We start from the raw sequence: 21,697 nt of genomic DNA, 5'->3' as shown, positions 1-21,697 counted from the left end.
TATCTGTGTCACTAGTTCAATAGAAATACTAGTGACTTTGGAATCACAGGACTTGGGTTCTCTGATGCTTAACCCTTGTGTTGCCTTGGATGAGTCTATGCTAAGACGGTGAAGGAAGGGGAGAGGGAGTTAGGAAAGGCTTAGAATAAGAGGTAATGAGCCAAAGCTATATCCTAACCAGGAGAGTCCATCTAGGTGATAGTGGTTAGAATACAAGAAGTAGGGTCAGGAAGACCCAGGTTTAAATCCTAAATCTGGCTCTTACTAGTTGTGTGACTCTGAGACTCAGTTCCCTCAGCTGCCAAATGGGATAATAATACCCATAGTCATAACTTCTTAGGTTAGGAGGTTCAGATGAGACATCGTCTCTAAAGTCCTTTGTAGCATATATGCCTGTTGGGAATAGTGGTGATGAGTGAAAGGAGCTGGAGCCTTGAGGTCAGGGACCACTTCATTTTTGTCTTTGTGTTTCTAGGGCCTGGCATATTAACTGTCTTGAGCCCATGAGTCTCAGTGAGATGAGTGACCTGTCCAGATTAGATCTGAGGACTGTTCAGTTAGAAGGGGTGATGTTTAAAATGAAAATAAATGCTATGATTTCATGCAAGGTGCTAGATCAGCGATCCTTAACCTGCGGCCTATGAACCTGATTTTTAAAACATATTTTGATAATTGTATTTTTATAGAATTTATTTCCTTTGCAATCCTATGGATTTTATTTTGTATAGTTAAAAATGTGATTCTAAGGCTTCACCAGACACTGTCAAAGGGGTCCAGGACACACAAACCAGTGAAGAGGTCTGTGCCCTAGACCCTCTCCATTGCTAATCTGGAGAGGCTATATGGTGACTTCCTGTTTGTGAGTCATCACCTGTGTTTGAGTCAGCTGTGAAATGTAAGGGTTGGACCAGGTGAAGAGTAAGTCCCTTTTTAGTATTACCTGTGTGACCTCTGGCAAGTCCCCCCTCCCAGCTCTGTACCCTAAGATCGAGCCCTGGAAATAGGTGAGAACAGGTGTCCTCTGTCTATTTCTGGGCTTAGCTGTGGCCAGTCAGGGTTCTGTACTAGCTCTGGTTGGTCTAAGTGCCCCATTGCCCAGCTATCTTGAGTGGCCCTCTGCCTGGGCCATTGCCCTCATATCCTGAGCTGGAACTGGCTTTTGCCCAAGCAAAAGCAGAGGAAAGAAATATTGGGGAAGAGTCTGGGGAGGGATAAGGCACATGTGAGCAAATTAAGTCTGCCCTGCTTGGGGAGAGGGGGGGAGGTTTGGGACCTTCATTCTGAGAAGTTAAGGAAATTGATCTCCCAGGGAGATGTTAGTAACTCACTCTACAGAGTTCTGGTCCCATGGTGCCCACACAGACCTGGCCAAAGAATCAAGTAAAAATTCAATTTACCAAACAATCTATGTGAAATTCTGAGCTCTATGCTTCCATGGCCTGGAGTGATCATCATAGCACACTTGGGAGCTTTCTCATTTCCTGCCCTGCCCCCACCTCCCCTGGAGGTAGATAAAAGCCTGTTGATATATGGATCAAGTCAAGGGAACTTGAATGTCTCCAGACCCTGTACTGTGTCCCAGAGAAATGTTATGCATCTGGGGGGCGGGGAGGTTTGGGGAGGAGACAAAGGAAGTAAATTGTGTATCATGGATTTCATTTCCCCATCCCAGTTCCAACAATTTGGGGAGGAATTGTGCTCCTGTCTCAAGCTAAGCCTAGGTGGGAGAGTTGTTTCCTGGCTTCTGGGATGAGCCAGCAGGGATGAATTCCCCCAAAAGCTGGAGCAGAAAGCCAGTTTCCCTACTGCAAGCTGGGGGAGCACACACCTCAGTTACCATAGAGATGCTTGTTCCAAGTGGGGGCAGCCCTGCTCTGTGCTCCCAACACAGAAATAACCAGCGGGAGAAGAGAGGAGGGCAGTAGGAGGGAGGGAGGGAGGGGGCCCTTCCTGCTTTGTTCCATTTTTGGCCACTAGAGCAAGACCCTTACCCCTTCCTTTGCAGCTCTCTCTCTAGCTGAGTACAGATGTCTGCCCTGTCCCAGGAGTGGAGGCCAAGGCCGTGGCTGGGATCTCCAGAGGCCATTCCTTTCTTCTTCCAGCCAAGGAGGACAGACAGGGTCTTTGCCTGAGTGATCTCCAGAAATTTACCCTGAGCTTCCTTAATCTTCATCTTTCCTTTCCAACATGTTTTCATTCTAATGGTCCAGAGCAATGTCTCATAGACTTTGCAGCTCTATCTCACTTAAATCCAGTGCACGAAAAAGAAAGACGTCACCCTTGTGATGTCATTGGTCCTCTTCAAAAACAATCATGAACAACAACAGCACAGAACCTGGGTTCAAATTCCTCTTCTGTGAGACTTTAGGCAAGTCATTTGACCCTTCGATACCTCAGTTTCCTCATTTGTAAAATGAGAGGGGCTGGACTAGATGGTCTCTAAAACCCCTCCTAGCTCTCGCTTTCTGAACCTGTAATCTTTTCTCTTTTCCTATCTCCCCTTAGTAATGGGTCTCCCCTTAGTAATTACAGCTGAGAGGGATATTCCAGGGATCTTGCCTGTGAGATGAGACTGTCTTTTCTTTCCTGTTTCACCATGGTGCCCCCAAGTGTTTTGCTAGTGGGTGTATGTTAAAAGAATCCAGGTTAACCCTGAAGGGGATGCTGGGGCTCACTGTCTGCCACCCCAGTGTTAACCTCTGCTTGCCTTGAGTCCTTTTTTCCTGATACAACATGATACTCTCCGTTCATGTTAAGAATCAGACAGTAGGGAATTAGAAAGGGAATCCTGGTTCTGCAGTGAGTACTGCCTCTTTGGATCCCTGACTGGAGGGTCTCTGTCCCTGTACTTGAGGAGTGCTGGATACCATGGCAGTTGGAGCCATCTCTGTGGGCTGGAAGACTAACAGAGCCAACAGCCTCTGTCCCTCCCCACCCCTCAGCAAGCTAGAGTGGAGAGCCCTATGCCTGGTGCTTGCTAGCCAGCTGAAAATCTCCATAACAACTGCAGCCCAGCTCCCCCAAGGGGCTTGGGTGGGAGGGGGCAGATGTCTGTAGGTAGCAAAGGACAGACTTGTGGCATAGGCAGCATGGATGGGGGCAGGAGCTTGGCAAAGGAGGGCCACACACCCGTTCTTCTTACTCACTCCCTGCTAGCCCAGAGTTTGCTTGCTGGCTGCCATCTGGACACCATGAAAAGAGGTCAGAGTCTCTATGCCTCATTCCTCAATTTTCCTAGGCTAGGATACCCCAAGATAGGACCCTTGTGGTCCAAAATAATATTGGAGTACCCTGGCTCTACCCCAACCCCAATTTATTTTTTCACTCTAATTTTCATTGATATCTTGTGTATTTATATCAACTTGATTTATAAACAAATCTCTGTTGACTCTCCTCACCAGGGAGCTTTATAAAAAGATTAACAAAGAAGAAAAACTGTTCAGCAAAACCAACCAAAACACTGCCCGTGTTGGACAGTATATGCAGCATTCCACACCCGTAGTACCCAACCTCTCCAAAAAGGGGAAGGAAGCCTGCACCTCAGCTTCTACTCCACATCAGGTCCCATGGTAAGAGATGAGTCCACAGTGCTGCCTTGGGACTGCTAAGAAATGTCTCAGGGGCTCAGAACATCTGCATTCAGGACCCTGGGATCTGGTCTTTAAGGGGAGACCCCAGGATTAGTGTGGGCAGATAGGCAGGGATTGAGAAGGGCCATCTGTGTGTCCTGAATCCTTTCATGAGTCCCATACTATATTGTCTCCCCAGCCCAACTCAGCCTTCTTCCTAGATCTGGGAGTGGATGGGCACTGGGACTCCCATCCCTCACCTTGCTGACTTGTCTTCTGAAATGGGACTGGATGATGACTTATGCTGGAGAACTGAGCCAGGGCGACCTCGGCAGCTAAGACCAGGGCTCAGCCCCAGGCTGAGTCAGAGGGGGCAGAGACAGGGTGAGTTCTTTCCACTCCATGGGAGGTGGAAGAGGGAATATCTAAGTCATTAGACTTAGCATTAGAAGGAACTTTATGGGCCATTGAGTCAAACCCATTCATTTTACAGATGAGGAAACTAAGGCACAGAGAAGTCTGGGTGACTCACCCAGTGATTCTCACAGCCAGTAAATGTCTGCGATTTCTTCACAAACTTTGGCCCTGTCCTTCCACTTTAAGCCAGGTTACAGGATGGCAGCCTTAGAGATGTTCCTAGAAATTAGGATTATTGGTGTGTAAATGGGAGTTGCCCAGTCTGGCTGGCCCGCATGGCCTATAAGCAGAGTCAGAGCCAGTGTGGCCCTGAAGTGGTTTTCTGTGGATGCACAGACACTCACAGCCAGGTCGTGAGATACCAGGGCCAGGTAGCACTGCCCCGCTCTGGAAATTTAGCTTCTAGTTTAACTAATGACATTCCGCCAGCTAGGCAGCTGGCAGGGTGATTCCAGTGACTCCTCCTGCCTCTGATGGCTAGCCAGCAGCCCCAGCACACACTCAGTGGGTGCCCAGCACAGGGGGACGTGCTGGATGTGGGCAGCCCCCAGTTTTGAATATGCCTGGGGAGACAGGCCAAGCACATGAAAGACAAGTGAGATACAAGGTAACAAGAGAGGCAGCCTCAGAGGTTCAAGTTCAGCCTGACACATACTGACTCTGTGACACTGGACCAGTCACTTCACCTCTCAGTGCCCCAAGCAGCTGCTGATTGGAAGTTGAAGAGCAGAAGGTACCCTGCATTAGTGGAGGAAACTTTATCATGGGAAGTTGCCCGTACCAAAAACATCATAGATCTGCCTCCCCCCTCAAAAAAAGTCCAAAGTAGTGGCAGGAGGCAGGGATTAAGCATTTATAAATCACCTACTCTGTGCTAAGGACTTTACAAATATTATCTTATTGATCCTCTCAACAACCCTGCAAGGTAGGTTCTATTATGCTCCCCATTTTACATTTGAGGAACTGAGGTAAACAGAGATTAAGTGATTTGCTCAGCTGCTTCAAAGGTAGCAGGCACCAAAGTTCAAATCTCAGCTTTGCCACTTAAGGGAGTTCCTGACCTTGGACAATGAATCAAGTATTTAAGGAACTCTGTGACATGACAAGAGCACACCACATGGTGGTGCCGTAGTGCCCAAAGCGCCTAGCCCGGAGTCCAGAAGACTCATCTCCCTGAGTTCAAATCTGCCTTGGACACTTACTAGCTGGGTGACCCTGGACAAGTCACTTAACCTTGCTTGCCTCCGTTTTACCATCTATAAAATGAGTGGGAGAAGGAAATGGCAAACCATTATAGTACCTTTGCCAAGAAAATCCCAAATGGGGTCACAAAGAGTTGAACTGAACAACTTAACGATAACAACTGTGTGTCAGACACTGCTGGGTAGTGGGTAGTGATCCCCACTTGTATGGAGCTTACATTCTCTCTGGGCCTCAGGTTTCCCTTCTATAAATTGAGGGCACTAGACCAGTAGGTCTACTCCAGCTCTGAACTGATGACCCAATTGAAGGTTTTTGGACAGGAAAAATACATCCCTCCGCCCCCATTCATGAAGGACAGACCACATTTTCTCTATAATTTGGGTAGGCACAAACAGTGCTAGATGTCACTGAGGGCTGGAGTAGTCCAGGAAGGCTTCCCAGAGGAGGTGGGGTTTGAGCCCCCTCCCCCCCCCCCAAAGAATAGACCTTAGTCAAGGAGAGAGAGGCAGATATTCTGAGCAAGGGGAACAGCTTGAGCAAATGTGTAGAGGTAGGAATTCAAGTAGCATGCTTGGGGGCCAGTGCCTGCCTCACCACAACCCTATCAGGCAGTGCAAGTGTTTGTTAGCCTCCTAAGAGGAGGCTCAGAGAATGATTTGGTTTATCCAAGGCCACACAACTACAAGATATCAGAGCTAGTACTCAAACACAGTAATCCCAGTAAGGAGTCAGTCTTTTCTGATTCCGAATCCCTTGCTTAGTCAATAAGCATTTGTTAAGCCTGTATGAAGTATGGCTTAGTAAGTAACAGCACTAAGCTGAGCTACTCTTTCTACTATGCTTCCATTGCTGTTCAAGAAGAGAATAGGTCATAGGATCATAAATTAGAACTAGAAGGCACTGCACAGATTTCTTTAGATTACAAGTTTATACTCAGGAATTACTCTAGAACACAGCACATATCTTCTCTCTCTCTCTCCCCCTCCCCTCCTTCCTCTCTCCTTTCCCTCTTCCCTTCCTCTTCTTCCTTCCCCCCCCCCACCTCCCTCTTCCTCTTTTGTATCATAAGCCCAGTGGTATGCTGGTAATGTTTAACAAGCAGTTCTCCAGAAAAAAATCATATGACGCTTTTAAGTTTTATTATTAACATTTTCTCCATTGCTTTCTTAAGTCTAAGCAACAATCAATACAACGACAGATCAAGCCCCAAGAGGGAAAAGATAATATATAAGTAACAGAAGATAAAAGTAAATTTAGAAATCAGCCAAGCAGTAAACTGAGGCTGGATGACCTTTGAGTGAGTTTGCAGGGCTTTTAGTCCGGTTAGACCAAAGTGAAGGGGTTACAGCAGGAAGCAGAAAATGAAATGAGAGGTCAGACAGTGGACGGCATTGGATACCAAGATAAGAAATTTGGACTTTGCCTCTTGGGCATTAGGGAGCCATTGAGGTTTGGAGCAGGGGCATGATTAATCTGGCATCATTGTCTGGATTGGATTAAAAGGGAGAGAGACTGGAGGGAGCAAAACAAGTCCAGAGGAGAGAAACAGAGGCGGAGAGCCGTTACTGGGTCATTTTTTCCGTTCCTATGGCATCTCTAATGACCAGTAATGGTGTTGACTCTAATTAGGCAATTCGGGCACACTTTCCCCCAAATGACAGGATCAGGGGACCTAGCATCAGTGTCAGCTCATCCCAACTCTGGTATAACCAAGGAGGGGGAGGGGAAGGAAGGTGGCCCACCAGACAAGTGTGGTGGGGATGAGACCCCAGCCCATCCCAGGACCTGCTTTAAGGGGACTAGGAGGAATCTCAGACAGGAGGAGCTAAGCTAAAAGGGAAACAGAAACAGCTCGTGTGCAAGAGGCCCAGACCATGGCATCTCCTTTCATGGCTCCAGAAACGTGAGGAGGCTCCATGCTAGGGAAGTACCCCGGAGTTTTTGCTTTCTAACCCTCAGTTTCTCTATCTGTGAGATGGAGTTTATAATGCTGACGGTATCCACCTTGAAGTGTCAGAGACAGGGTGGTATATCATGAGACTTAGATCTGGGAAGGGGCTTGGAGATCATCTAGCTCAACTTCCATGGTCATACAGCTTGTTAATGGCAAAGCCATGATTCGAACCTGGATCCTAGATCATATATATGAATCCAGATCTAGAGCTGGGAGGGGACTCAGAGGCTATCTGATCCAACCTCCTCATTTTACAGAGGAGGAAACTGAGGCCCAGGAAGTAATCAATTGACTTGCCCAAGGTCATACTGGTAATCAATCATACTGGTCTGGGTCTTAAACTCCAGTGCTCTGCCTCTAACCCCAGGGCTTATTCCACAAGGATCTTGTATGATGGTGGGTATAAGGCGCAACTGTAAACTATTGTTTCCCTAAATCATCGTTGCTACAGGGATGGAGGAAAATAGGGAATGATAGGCACAGGCTTAGGAAGAGCTTTCACTTGGCCATCATCTTCCTAAAGGATGCGTGGCTGGTGATGGAGAAAGGGGGAAGTTGTGGCTCTAGCCTTGGAGAGAATTGCTTCTTAGCTTGGAAACCAACGGCCAGGCGTAGGCCTGACTCCTCCTGAGAGTCACGGCTCCCCCCTTGGCCCCCGTGTAACGGGTGGGGCTCCACGAGCTGTTGATGAAGCCAGGCCACTTGGTCCCCACTTCTCTAGCCATTTGTCTGCACCCTGGGGAAGGTGGGCAGACTAATGAGTCATTATCCTGTCAATTAGCCACATCCTTGTGTTTGCTGCAAATTGGTGCCACCTGCCTTTGCTCTGGCGGCCAAGCATAGCATTCAGCACTGCCCCCCCCACCTGAATGCTCTTCCTGCTCCAGATCTGCAGAGTGGCTGTGGGAAGCCAGTGTTAGCTCAAGCCACTGCTGGACAGCAACTTGAAGGAGAGGGGCTTTCACTGAGCCAGAGCTACCCAGACCTCCAGCCCCATCGAAGGGCCTTCCTGGCAGTGGATCAGCACGGCTGGGGGAAGGAGTCAATGAAGATGAAATCCCCCTTGGTTCAAATCCTTCCTCTGTTGCTCACTTTTTGTGTGTCCCTGGGAAAGTCAGCCCTTGTTTTTGCTTCTGTAAAATGAAGAGTTTGCACTAGATCACCTCATGTCCCTTCACGCTTGAAATCTGTGATTCTCTTTATTGCTTGTGTGACCTTAGGCAAGTCACTGAAGCTCTTTATGCCTCAGTTTTCTCATCTGTAAAATGAGAGTGTTGACACAGTTGGCTTCTGTGGTCTCTTCCATCCCTAGAGCTGTGGGCCTCTTTCTCCTTTATACTTGTTCACGGACACATATTTGTCAGGCACATGTACAAATACAGAGGGACTGATGGATACCTACATGTGTATAAACACAAATGTTCATGGACTAAAAGCCCACAATCGTGCACAAACGTACCCAGAGGCAGATACAAAGTGGTCAGCGTTCATGGGACCTCAGCCAAGACACTTACCTGATTTAAACTCCTTTGTAAAAGGAGCTGTTTGGACTTAAGAGCTAAGCTGCCCTTTGGATGTAACAGTCGAATGTGGGTAGAATCCTAAGCCTTCCACTCCCCAGCCCTTAGCCTGTCCGCCATGTCTTTGAAGCTGTGGTAAGCAATGTCTAGAGGGAGAGATTCAACCTTTCCCCTAAATCATCCCTTTAAAAACAGCCCCAGAGGGCTTGGAAACCTCCTTTTGCTCCCTGCTGCTGCCCATCAATAATGGAAGAGCTGTTGTCAGTCCTGATAACCGCAGCATCAGCCCCATCAATATTTGATGGTTCCTTCAGAGCCTGGTTCCTTAGCAACCCCAGTATCCATGGGCTCTGGGAGGTCTGGCTGGCTTCTGCTGCTCCCTGTACCCTGACACTGCCCATCATGCTCCCCCTCCCTGGGGAATGCAGATGGGCAGAGGAGACATATCTGGTCTGCACCCACTCTCCCTGCCCCCACGTCCCCCAATGCCAGCTGAATATGCTGGTGGGAAGAAGGGGAAAGAGGTGGAGGGGGCGCACCCTGCCACAGAACATGAGCAGAAATGGAGCAGTTTGGCCCTATAAGCAGGGAGAGGAGGGCAGGGCCCCAATCCAAGCACGTTTCTGCTGGGCTCTTTCTTTCCCTGAGCTGTGAGAAGAGAATGGGCTGTGTAGGGCATATGTCGAAGAGTGAGATACCCAAGGTACAGTGGAAAGCATGCTGAATTTGGTATCAGAGGACTGAGTTCAGATTCTACCTCTTCTACTTGCTAACTGCATGACCTGGGCAAATCACTTTACCTTTCTTGGCCTCAACTTCCTAATATATAAAATAATGGCTGGAATGAATGGCCTCCAGGTTCCCTCCCAGCTCTGAATCCATTTATTCTGATGCTCAAGACTCATAGGAGCTGCCTGAAAATGGACTGGGGATTGGCTCATGGACTGTCCATCACTGGAATTTTACAAATAGGCCCATGACCTAGACTAGTCAGGAATGATGTCCAAAGCATTTTGGGTCAGATGTGGGTTGGACAACTTGGCCCAAGATCCCTTTCAAGTGTGAGATTCTGTGAAAACACCCTTCCCTGCCTCTTTTTGAAAAAACTATTTTTTTTTTCAATTAACAAGCACTATTTTCACACTCTTCCACCCTCATGGAAAAAAAATGAAAAAGCAAAATAAAGTCCTTGTAATGATTGTGCGTAAAACCAAATTCCCTCATTTGCTGTGTCCAAAAAGCTATGTGATATTCTGCATCTTGAGCCCATCACCTCTCAGGAGATGAGTGTCATGTTTCATTGTAAGTCTTCTGGAATCATGGTTGGTCATCATATTGACTAGAATTCTCAAGGCTTTCTCGCTTATTTATTCTTACCATGTTGTTGTTCTTATATAAGTTTTATTATGTTAATATGCTACAATTTGTCCAGCTATTCCCCTTCCCACAGTGGATGGGCATCCCCTTCTTCTGTCCCTCTAGGATGGGCCTGGCTGAAGCCCTTCATCCTTAGAAGGAGGCAGGAAAAGTCCTGGGTACCTCTGTCAGTCAGTCAGTCAGTCAGTCAGTCAACCAGCCAACAAGTATTTATGAAGTGTCTACTTTTTGCCAGGCACTGTGCTAAGCACTGGGGTTACAAAGAAAGGCAAAGAATAGTCCCTCTTCTTAAGGAGATCACAGCTTAATGGGAAACAACTAAGTAGAAACAAATCCTGTACAGGAGATAATCAGCAAAGAGAAAGGCGCTAGCAGTTAGCGGGGTCAGGAAAGGCTTCTTGTAGAAGGTGGGATTTGAACTGGGACTTGAAAGGAGCAAAGAAGTGGAGATGAGGAGGGAAAGAATTCCAGTATCATCAGGGAAAGTGAATGGATGGGAGTAGCTAGAAGGCAGAGTGGATAGAGTACCAGCTTTGAAGTCAGGAGAACCTGAGTTCAAATTTGACTCCAGATACTTACTAGCTGTATGACCCTGGGAAAGTCACTTAACCTTGATTGCCTCCAAAAAGCAAGCACATGAAATCTAGAGATGGTATGTCTGGTGTGAGGAAGAACAAGGAGGCCAGTGTCACTGGATCAAAGAGTACATGATGGGGCTGGAGAGTATATTGCCTAAGAAAATTGGAAAGGCAGAAAGGGGCCAGGTTATGAAGGGCTTTGAATGCCAAACAAAAGGTTTTTTATATTTGATCCTGGAAATTATAGGGAACCACTGTGTTTTACAAAATAGGAGGGTGATTTGATCAGACCCGCTCTGTAGGAAAATTAATTTGATATTTGAGTAGATGATGGAAAGGGTTGGGGAGAGACTTGAAGAAGGGAGACCAAGCAAGGGCTATTGCAGTAGCCTAGGGGTGAGGTGAAGAGAGCCTTTACCAGCATGGCAGCAGGAGAGAAGGGTGCCTGTACTGGAGATGGTCTGATGCTAGAGGACTTGTATGTAGATTGGGTGGGGTGTGTGTGTGTGTGTGTGTGTGTGTGTGTGTGTGTGTGTGTGTGTGTGAAAAGTCAAGCATGATGCCTAGCCTACAAGCCTGGGTAACTGGACAAATGGTGGTGACCTTAAGAGTAATAGGGAAGTTCAGAAGGGGAGAAAGTTAGGGAAGACGGGGAGACAATGAGTTTAGTTTGGAACATGTTGAGTTTTAAAATGTCTATAAGACACCCCTTTCAAGCTATTCAATAGGCAGTTGAAGCTGCAAGTCTGTAGTTACAGAAGCTAGGGCTGAATAAGTAGACCTGAGAATCATTAGTGTAGAGATGATCATTGAATCCATGGGAGCTGATGAGATCACAGTGCAGTAGTGTGGAGAGAGAAGAGAAGATGGCCCAGGACAAAGCCGTGTGGGACATCCAAGGCTAGAAGATGTGACCCGAATATAAATCTAGCAAAGGAAACTGAGAAGGAACAGTCCGGTAGGTAGAAGGAGAGTCAGGAGAAAGTGTTATCCCCAAAACCCAGAGAGAACAGAGTACCAAGGAGGAGAGGGTGACCCACAGTGTCAAAGGCAGCCGAGAGGTCAAGAAGGATGAGAACTGAAAAAAAAAAAAACCTTTGGATTCGGCAACTAAAAGATTGTTGGTAACTTCATAGAGCAGTTTCAGTTGAGTGATGAGGTGAGAAACCAGAATGTAGTTGAGAGTAAGAGGAAAGTGAAGTGAGAGCACTGATTGTCAACGGTCTTTTCCAAGAGTTTAAGCCACCAAAAGGAGAGCTATAGCAGAGAACAGCACGTCCAGCGAGGGTTCTATGAGGATGAGGGAGACATGAGCATATCTGAGGCAGTAGGGAGCAGCTGGGAGACAGGGAGTAACTAAGCTGCGTGAGAGAGGCAGGGTAGGGTAGGGTTACTTATGCAGGTAGAGGGGTCTGGGATGGCAAGAAGGGCTGCCTCTTCATATGAAACAGGGGTTTCTGAGAAGGCATTTGAGTGCTGTGAGATGAGGAGAGGAGGTTTGTCATGTCTCCCTCTTCCTCAGGCGTGGTAGAGACCTGCCTACTGCATCAGCTGAGGCGTCGGGCTGCAGGCTTCCTGCGCAGTGACAAGATGGCTGCCCTCTTCACCAAGGTGGGGAAGACCTGTGTGGTAGCTGGAGAGGTCTGCCGAAAAGTCCAGGAGCTGCAGCAGCAGGTGGAGAGCAGGCGAGTCCCAGGCCAAGCCCACCCCTCCCTTCAGCTTTCCCTACCACCTCCCTCTAGGAAGGCAGCTGGCCCCACCTGTCATATGCCATCTCCCAGGTGACTGTAAGGAAGCTGTTATTAATGTTATTCTTTCCTTCACTGGGACTGCCCGGGACAGAGATGCAGCACAGGCCAGTGAAAAAGATATGGCATTTGGAGCCAGGGCTCTGCCACCTCTGCCACTTCTCCCTGGATGACCATGACCAAGTCACTTGGAAACTGGAATCATTGACTTCTAAGGCTCTAAATCAAAGATCCCATCAGCTTTCAATCCATTACTGATCTTGACCACTGCAAAGTCCACTCTCTTGGCTGCATCCTCTCCACACAGCCCAGGCAATGGGACAAGTCCATAGTCATTGTCCCCAAGAAAGACTACTCCCAGGCTTGCTCCTGTCCCTGAGTGCCCCTATTTCCCTCCACTCAGGAAGTCAGCAGGAAGCAACCAGGAGGCTCTTCGGAGACAGGGCTCAACTGGAGGGAAGCCCCCAACCCTCAGCCCTCAGGCCCTGAGGCACATCTGGGTGCGCACAGCCCTCATCGAGAAGGTGCTAGACAGAGTCGTGCAGTATATTGTGGAGAACTGCAGGTGAGTGCTGCCCCCCATCCAGAAAACCTTCTGTGATTAAGCACATTTATTCTGTAATCTACCAGTCATCCTCCTCCTCTTCTCTCCTTTTTCTCTTCTTACTCATCTGCCTTCTTCCTCCTCTTCCTCCACCTTCTCTTTCTTCTCTCCTCTTCTTCATCTACCTCCTCGTCATCCTCCACCTCCTCTTTCTCCTCCCCATGTACGATAATCGTGGATGATGGGCCAGGGTCCATTTAGAGCTGGGCCTGCCAAGCATGCTTCAGAGTGCTTTGGTCTACTTCAGATTCAAAAATTCTGACAACCGGAGTTCTTGGCCAAATGACAACGTAAGAGGAGCTAGGGTTTTTAGGAATATTCTGTATAGTATCTACTTTCTGTCTCACTCTTTTGTGTGCTTTTTATACCCCTTCTCTTAAAGGAAGCTAGGTGGAGCCAAGGATAGAATATTGGCTATGGAGTCAGGAAGACCTGTGGTCAAACCCTGCCTCAGATACTTACTGGCTGTGTGACCTTGAACAAGTCACTGCCTTTTCTCTATGCCTCATTTTATCCTCTGTAAAATAAAGATAACAATAGCACATACTTCACAGGGCTATTGTGAGGGTCCAATGAGATACCACCTTAAAGTGCAATAGAAAAGCTAGTTGTTGTTATGATCATGATCATGATTGACAGCCAGCTTTTTAGAGTGAATAGACAACCAGCAGCCACAGAGTCAAGAAGACCTGCGTTCAAGTCCTGCCTCCGACACCTTCGTTTCTTATTTTATGACCCCAGCATTTTTGTTGTTTGGTTGTGTCAATTGTGTCTGACTCTCCATGACCCTATTTGGGGTTTTCTTGGCAAAGATACTGGAGTAGTTTTGCCCTTTCCTTCTCCAGCTCTTTTTACAGATGAGGAAACTGAGGCAAGCAGGATTGAGTGACTTGCCCAGGGTCACCCAGTTTGTAAGTGTCTGAGGCTGGATTTGAACTCAGGGAGGTGAGCTGTCCTTGACTCCAGAACCAGTGCACTGTGTACTACAGCGCCCCTAGCTGCCCACAGCATAGCCTCTAAATGATCCTACCTCTGATGCCTTCTGTTTGTGTGATGCTGGGGCAAGTGCCCCAAGCAGTTCTCTACTTCTGTGCTGCCTTGGTGTGGAGGAAGTTTCCTCCTCAGGAATTTAAGGTTAAAACAAACAAAAAACTTTTTTTGGGCCTCACAAGGATCTTGTGCGATTTGTGCTACTTTACAGATGCAGAAACTGAGGCCCAGGGAAACAAAATCACTTGCCTGCTGGAATGTAAGCTCCTTGAGGGCAGGGCACAGTGCCTGGCACACACACAGTAGGCACTTTAAAATGCTTGTTAATGAATTGAATGCTGAAACTTTTCGTGTTTGACTTTGTAACCCCAGTGTAGCCTGTTACTAGGAGCTTGTTGATTGACTGATTGCCCCTGGCCATCAACTGGTATGTGTCAGAGATGACTTCTTGACTCCTAGCCCCTCCCCCTCGCCACTATTCCATGTTGTCCCCCTTTGCCCCGATTTCCCATCTCCCTCCTCAATGCACTTGCCTCCTTGGATGGAGAGAGTAAGCGGGTGAGCCAGCAGAGGTCCTGTGCTCACTCCTCCTCTCTCTTCTGAACAGCAAATACTATGAGAAGGAAGCGCTCCTGGCCGATCCTGTGTTTGGCCCCATCCTTGCCTCTCTCTTAGGTGAGTGGGGAGTTGGGCAGGGTTGTGTTGCCAGGGCCTCCGCTGTGGCAGGGAGGGATTTGGTGCCCCTACCCCTGTTCCAAGGGATTATCTTCAGGATCCCGGCTGTCCCTGTCCCCACAGTGGGTCCCTGTGCTCTGGAGTATACCAAGCTGAAGACAGCAGACCACTACTGGACAGACCCTTCTGCAGATGAGCTAGTCCAGAGGCACCGCATCCGTGGCCCTCATGGCCGCCAGGACTCACCCTCCAAGCGTCCGGCCCTGGGAGTAGGTTTCCATTCTTCTCACACCCCAAGGCCCTCTCCCCTTCAGCCCCCTGGCCAAAGGCCTGCAGCAAGAAGGGATCTCCTTCTGCACATGGGGTTTTTCCCTCCCCCACTCCAGTGCTCAAGTTGGGGGGTCATCTCTGAGCCAGGAGCATAGATTGTCCAAGAGCTATGGCAGCTCCTGGGAGGGGGAGCCTTGGAAGAGACGAGGGTCCAGTGTGTCAGCCAAGGAGGGACAGAAGGGGAAACCCCCAGGGATGTTGCCTTCCCTCCCCAGATACCCATGCCAGGGGGCTTCAGGGATGACAGCCTTGGTCTAGCAAAGCTTCTCTTTGCAGGTTAGGAAGCGACATTCCAGTGGGAGCGCATCAGAAGACCGATTTGCAGCCTCAGCTCGTGAATATGTGGAGTCCCTTCATCAGAATTCCCGAACACATCTGCTCTATGGCAAGAACAATGTGCTGGTACAGCCGGTGAGAGTCCACTCCCTGGCTGCCCACAGCAGGGAAGTGGGGGTGTGAGGGAGGAGCTGTCTTCCTGATGAAGTCCCTTGGAAAGGCCCCAGTCTCCTGAGGCCCTGATGCCTTGTTTAGCAAGAGGGGATGTGCCAGAGACCTGAGAAGCCTTGGCCAGGGCCTTGGACGGTCTTGTGTCCAGAGTGAGTCACTGCTGCTGCTGGGGTCGGCAGGGGTGAGCCCCCTTTCCCTACTAGTGGGCCCCTTGGCCAAAGCCCAGACCTTAGACAGACCTGGGCAGTGGCTAGGGCTTTGGAGCCTACCGAGGGTATGATCCCAGGTAACCCTCTCTACTCCTGGATCTTGCTCCCCAGGGACCCTAGAATCAGCAATTATCCTTTCTTTTTAATTTTGTAAAATGTTATTTTTCTTGATGCTTTTTGCTTTTACATCCATTCATTTCCAAATATATTCCTCTCTTGCCCAATGAACCATCCCTTATAACAAAAATTTTAAAAGAGACAGCAGTTCAACAACAAAAAAAGTATATTCGAACATATCTGATACTGTATACAATATTTCCCATCCATAGTCCCCTGACATCTCCCATCTCTACAATGAAGGGGGCAAGGTACAGTTTATGAGCTCTTCTCTGAGGCCAAGTGGTCATTAAAATTTCCCATTTTAATTTAATTTAAATTTAAATTAATTATTTTATATATATTATATATCATATATATGTCATATATATTATATATAAAATAATTAATTTAAATTTAAATTAAAGTCTCCTAGGAGACTCAAGCAATGATGAGTGGGAAGAAAGGAGAGACTTCCCAGATCTGGAACTAGAAGGACCTTAGAGGCCATTTGGTCTATTCTCTCATTTTTTTGATCGCATTATATTTTTATTTTTGGAGGGGGAAGGCAGGGCAATTGGAGTTCAGTGACTCGCCCAAAGTCATACGGCTAGTAAGTGTTAAGTGTCTGAGGTCAGATTTGAACTCAGGTCCTCCTGACTCCAGGGCCAGTGCTCTATTCACTGCACTCCTAGCTGCCCCTCTATTCTCTCATTTTACAGGAGGAGGCCAAGGACCAGAGAGGCTAAGTACTTGCCCAAGGTCGTCACGTAGGCAGTAAGTGGCAGAGTCAGGATTTGAACTTGGGTCCTTTGGTTCCAAAATTGACACTTTTCCATTACAACTCTGGCCCCCACTGGGCTTGTCTCCCAGCCTTTGGCAAGTAGGGAGCCCAGGGAAGCCATCTGCTCAAGCTAATTAAGAGTCGGGCTACCCAGCGTAGGAGGGAATGCCAGCTGGCAGGCTAAACAGCTGGTAGGTTGATATTGGATGGCGTGAGAAGTCAGGCAGGCAGGAGGAGACAGAGCTGGGGTTTCCTCCATGCTTCCTGAAGCGTAGATCTTGGATTCTTCACTTTCTTCTTCTTCTAGCCCAAGATGCTATGATTCAACCTGCCCAGTGGGTCCCTTGGCTGGATTGGAATCTGCTTGCCAGTGTGAACATGAGGGTAGAGCAGGGAGGAAAATGTGCTGTGGGTGATACCATCACCCACAGTGATGCCAGGCCAGTCATAGCTGAAGGCTCAGGAAGGGTCCCACATCCTGGCAGCCCTCCTGTGATAGAAAAGGAAACAACCAGACCCACTCAGTCCAAGTCTCTCTGCCCCAGAGTACTGACTGACTGCCCATGGTTTGGAGAAGAGGGCTCACTGATTTTGAGTCTGCTCCCCACCCCTAAGAGTTGCTCCAAATACCAGAAAGAATGATGTATTTGCAGTCAGAAGAACTGAGTTCACATCCTGGCTCCAATACTTGCCATGTGACTATGGGCAAATTGTATCTCTGAGCTTTGGTTTCATAGGGTCATAGGTCATAGGATCGTGGATAGAAAGGGCCTTAGAGGTCATTCAGTCTAACTGCCTCATTTTACAGATGAGGAATGACACTACTTGCCCCACTGAAGAGAAACTACTTGGCGTAATAGTGGTGGCGGCTTTGGAGTCAGAAAGGCCTGGGTTCAAATCCCACCTCGAGAACATGCTTGCCGTGTGACTCTTGACAATCAGCCTCTTGAGTCTCAGTTTCCTCATCTGTAAAATAGGTATAGTAAAATAAAATAGGAATAATAATAGCAACCGCCTCATAGGGTTGTGGAGATCGAATATGTATATATAACAGACTTTGCTATACATATATGGCATTATTATTACCTGCTTTACTGGGTTGTTGTAAGGAAAACACTTTGTAAACTGTAATGTCATATGTAAATTGGCCTTCTCTTGGATCTTGCAATGTTTCTTCCTCATTTTTTTCAACTTTCCTTTGTCCCAGGTAGGTGACCTTTTAAAATTTTGTGTTATAATTTTACATGTATATATATATATATATATATGTGTGTGTGTGTATGTATATCACTTTCAATTGCAAATATATCTCTCTTTTCCCCTATGAAACAACTACCTCTTGCAACAGAGAATTTTTAAAAAAGAAAAGGGAAGGAGTGGCCAGGTAGCACAGCGAGTAAGAGCACCGGCTCTAGTGTCAGGATGACCTGGAGATCGAATCCAGGCTCAGACACTTAGCACCCACCCAGAAACACCTGGCCGTGTAACCTGGAGCAAGTTACTTAACCCCGATTGCTTTAAAAAAAAAAAAAAAGGGAAAAAAGTGGTTTAGCAAAACCAATATATCAGCCAAGTCTGACAGTAGATGCAATATTGTCTGTCCATAGTCCCTCTGCAAAGAAGAGAGGTGTGTGTATCTCACCTCTTCCAAGACTGAGTTTCTCAGTCATAATTACTCAGCATTCAATTATATTTTATTGGCTTTTCATTTAAATTGTTCTAGTCACTGTGTCTGCTCTACTTATTCTATGTACTTCATTCTGCATCAGTTAATAGAAGTCTTCTTGTGTTTCTCTGAATTCTTCAGTCATCTTTTTTATGGTTCAGTAATATTCCATTACAGCAGTAGGTTGTAGAGGAAAGAGGCAAAGGACTAGGATTCAACTGCTAGCCCAGGTACTACTTTTTTGATTTTGAACAATTCACTTAACCTCTCTGGGCCTCAGTTTCCTCAGCTGAAAAATGGAAGGGTTGAACTTGGTGACCTCAACGTTTCCTTCCAGTCTCTCACTCTGTAGTCCTGTGTACCATAATGTGTTCAACATTTTCCCAGTCCATGGGCATCAACTTTGTTTCCAGTTCTTTGTTACTATACAATTGTTACTATGAATACTTTGGTACATATGGGACCTACCTTTCTATCTTTGATCTCCTAGGGCACGTGCCTTATGGTGAGACTTCAGGGTTGAATATTTTAGTATAAATATTTTTTAGTATCACCTTTTCTCTTTCTTGTATGCTTCTAAAAATAAGAGCTCTCTCTCTCTAACACACACACACACACAGGAGATGACCTTGTCTCCTATTTAACTGAGAAAATCAAGGCCGTCTGATGTGAACTCCCTCAACTCTCCTCAGCCTTTCTGTGTCCTTACACAATTTCTCCTCCCTCCTGTCCCACATAATAACAGCTAACATTTGTATCATTATATCTAATATAGTTTACTATGTTCCAGGCACTGTCTTAAGTAATTTATAATTTTTATCTTATTTGATCTTCACAACCCTGGGAGATAGGAGCTACTATTATCTCCCTTTTTGTGAATGAAGAAACTAAGGCAGACAGAGGTTAAGCAACTTGCCTAGGGTCACACAGCTAGTTTCTGAAGTCGGATTTGAACTCAGACCTTCCTAACTCCAGACCCAGTATTCTCTATCCACTGCACTACCTAGCTGACTATGATAAAATAATCCCTATCCTTGCCAGGGCTTTCCTTTCTACCTGTACCCTTGTAATTTTTTTTCCAGTGGAAAGGATGTTAGATCAGTCAGTCAAAAACATTTATTAAGTACCTACTATGTGCCAATTACATAGTTCTGTGGATAAAAAAAGAAATAAAAAACAGTTCTTGCCCTCAAGGAATTCGCACTCTAATGGGAGAGACAATAAACAAACAATTATGTTTAAGCATGATATATATAGGATAAATAGAAAATACTTAAGAGAGGAAAGACATTAGAATTAAGAGAGATTGGAAAAGGTTCCCTGTAGAAGATGGGCTTTTAGTTGGGACCTAAAGGAAGCCAGGGTATCCAGTAGGTGGCGATGAAGAGGAAGATCATTCCAGGCATGGAAGACAGCCAGAGAAAATACCTGGGACTGAGAGAGAAGAGTACACGGAGGAGAGTAAGACGTAAGAAGACTGGAAAGTTAGGACATGGCTAGGCTACGACAGGCTTTGAATGCCAGAGAATTCTGTATTTCATCCTGGATGCATAGGAAGCCAATGAAATGTATTGTGTAGGGGAGGTGACATGGTCAGACTTTAAGAAAATGGCCTTGTTGGCTGAATAAAGCATGGATTGGAGTGGGGAGACACTTGAGGTGGCTAGACCTGCCAGCAGACAGTAATTCAGGTGTGAGTGAGGAGGGCCTGTACTAGAGGAGTGGCAGGGTCAGAGGAGAGAAAGAGGAATATTTATGAGATATTGCAAAGATAAGAGCATCAGATTGGATGGGGCAGTGAGAGATTGTGAGCACTTGAGGTTGATTCCCACCTAGGTTGAGAGCCTGAGGGACTGGGCCCTCAAGAGTAACAGGGAAGCTGATGGAGAGGGGGGTTTAGGGGAAGAGATAATGAGTTTGGTTTGGGGCATGTTGAGTTTAAGATGTCTACTAGACATCCAGTTAGAGATGTCTGAAAGGCAGTTGGTCATGGGAGACTGGAGGTCAGTAGGATGGGTAGATTTGAGAATGATCAGAATAGAGAAGGTAATTAAATCCTTTGGAGCTAATGCATTCACCAAGTGAAATAGAATAGAGGGAGAAGAGGAAAAGACCCAGGACAGAACCCTGGGAAACACCTACAGATAAAGGGCATGAGCTGGAATCTAGCAAAGGAGGCTGAAAAGGAGGGGTCTGGGAGGCAGGAGAAGAACCAGGAGAAAGTGATGTCCTGGAAACCTAGAGAAAAAACTATTAAGGAGAAGAGGGTGATCAGCAGTGTTAAAGGATGCAGAGAGGTCACAGAGATTAAGAAAAGGCCTTGGGTTTGGCCATTTAGAGACGACTGGTAACTTTGGAGATAGACATTGCCCTTGAATGATGACAATTTGGATTGGAAGAGGTTGGAAGAGAAGAGAAAGTGGAGGCACCTATTACCTTTTCAAGGAATTTATATCCACAAGAGACAAAAGAGAGGTAGGATAATAGTATGGATAGAAGGATCAAATGAGGGGGCTTTTTGAAGATAGGGGAGACATGGGCATGTTTGTTAGAAGTAGGAGAGCCAATAGAAAGAGACTGATGATATGTGAAAGATTTGAAAGTTTCTGGGTTCAGATCGAGGCTCTGCTACTTTATTACCTGTGAGATCTTGGGCAAGTCACTTGACTTGCACTCAGATTCCTTATTTATAAAATGAGGTTATTGGACTCTATCTTCTAACGTCCCTAGGTGACCTCCATGTCCCTATCCCCTCCCATCTCCTCTGGGATTCTGCTGTGTCAATCCCTACATCTTGCTCTCATTCTCTACTGGCTCTCCTCTCTTTCTCTCTCTCACTCAAAACCCAGCCATTCCCTTTGTCCTGATTTCCCCTCCATCTCTACTCACTTCCTTTCTACCCATTTAGTCCTCAGTTCTTTCCAATCTGACTTCTGTCCTTAGCCCTTGACAAGAGAATCTCTATGGTACAAAGCCACTAATGACCTCTGACTCAATGCCAAACCTGGTGCCCTTATTTCTGCCTTCATCCTCCTTGAAATTCCAACAGTGTTTGACACTGTAGATCTTCCCTTCCCTTTTTGATACTCAGGTCTTAACCCCTTCCTTGGGCTCTCTCCTCTCCATAGAAGGAAGACATGGAGGCTGTCCCTGGCTACCTGTCCTTGCACCAGTCTGCAGAGAGCTTGACCCTGAAGTGGACCCCCAACCAGCTCATGAACGGAACTCTGGGAGACTCAGAGCTAGAGAAGAGGTAGGGACTCTAGCCCAGCTACTGTCTGGAGAGAGATAGGGCCCCGGGGGAAAATGTTCTGTGCTCTCCAAGGTCCTGATCACCAAGGGGTTTTCACAATAGCAGGTGGCTGGAGCTTCTAGACTGGGATTTGGAGGCGTTGGCAATAGCAGCAGTACATGACTGGTTAAAATCACCTCTTGAACTTTGGAGATGAGCATGTATCAAGATGGAAGGACAAAGTGGGCAGGACTAGAGGAGGACCCTCAGAAACAATAACGCTCAGCTTGTTTTCTTG

General features: G+C 47.0%; 1 protein-coding gene across 5 annotated transcripts in view; it reads left to right on the top strand.

The window, feature by feature from the left end:
• SGSM2 (small G protein signaling modulator 2) overlaps positions 1–21,697 on the top strand; it is a 75,135-nt gene that overhangs the window by 16,595 nt on the left and 36,843 nt on the right. For all 5 annotated transcript variants that reach the window (XM_069089639.1, XM_069089638.1, XM_069089637.1 and 2 more), the window contains 6 exons: positions 12,141–12,303; positions 12,770–12,931; positions 14,568–14,635; positions 14,759–14,904; positions 15,242–15,376; positions 21,296–21,420. In XM_069089639.1, coding sequence (XP_068945740.1) covers positions 12,209–12,303; positions 12,770–12,931; positions 14,568–14,635; positions 14,759–14,904; positions 15,242–15,376; positions 21,296–21,420 — 731 coding nt within the window. In that variant the 5' untranslated portion in view covers positions 12,141–12,208. The remainder of the gene's footprint in view (positions 1–12,140; positions 12,304–12,769; positions 12,932–14,567; positions 14,636–14,758; positions 14,905–15,241; positions 15,377–21,295; positions 21,421–21,697) is intronic.

The sequence above is a fragment of the Petaurus breviceps genome, unplaced genomic scaffold (assembly GCF_028583685.1).
Source record: "Petaurus breviceps papuanus isolate PSGF00001 unplaced genomic scaffold, PetGlider_PUasm1.0 186, whole genome shotgun sequence".
Taxonomy (NCBI): domain Eukaryota; kingdom Metazoa; phylum Chordata; class Mammalia; order Diprotodontia; family Petauridae; genus Petaurus; species Petaurus breviceps.
This window is presented reverse-complemented; position numbering and strand designations above follow the sequence as displayed.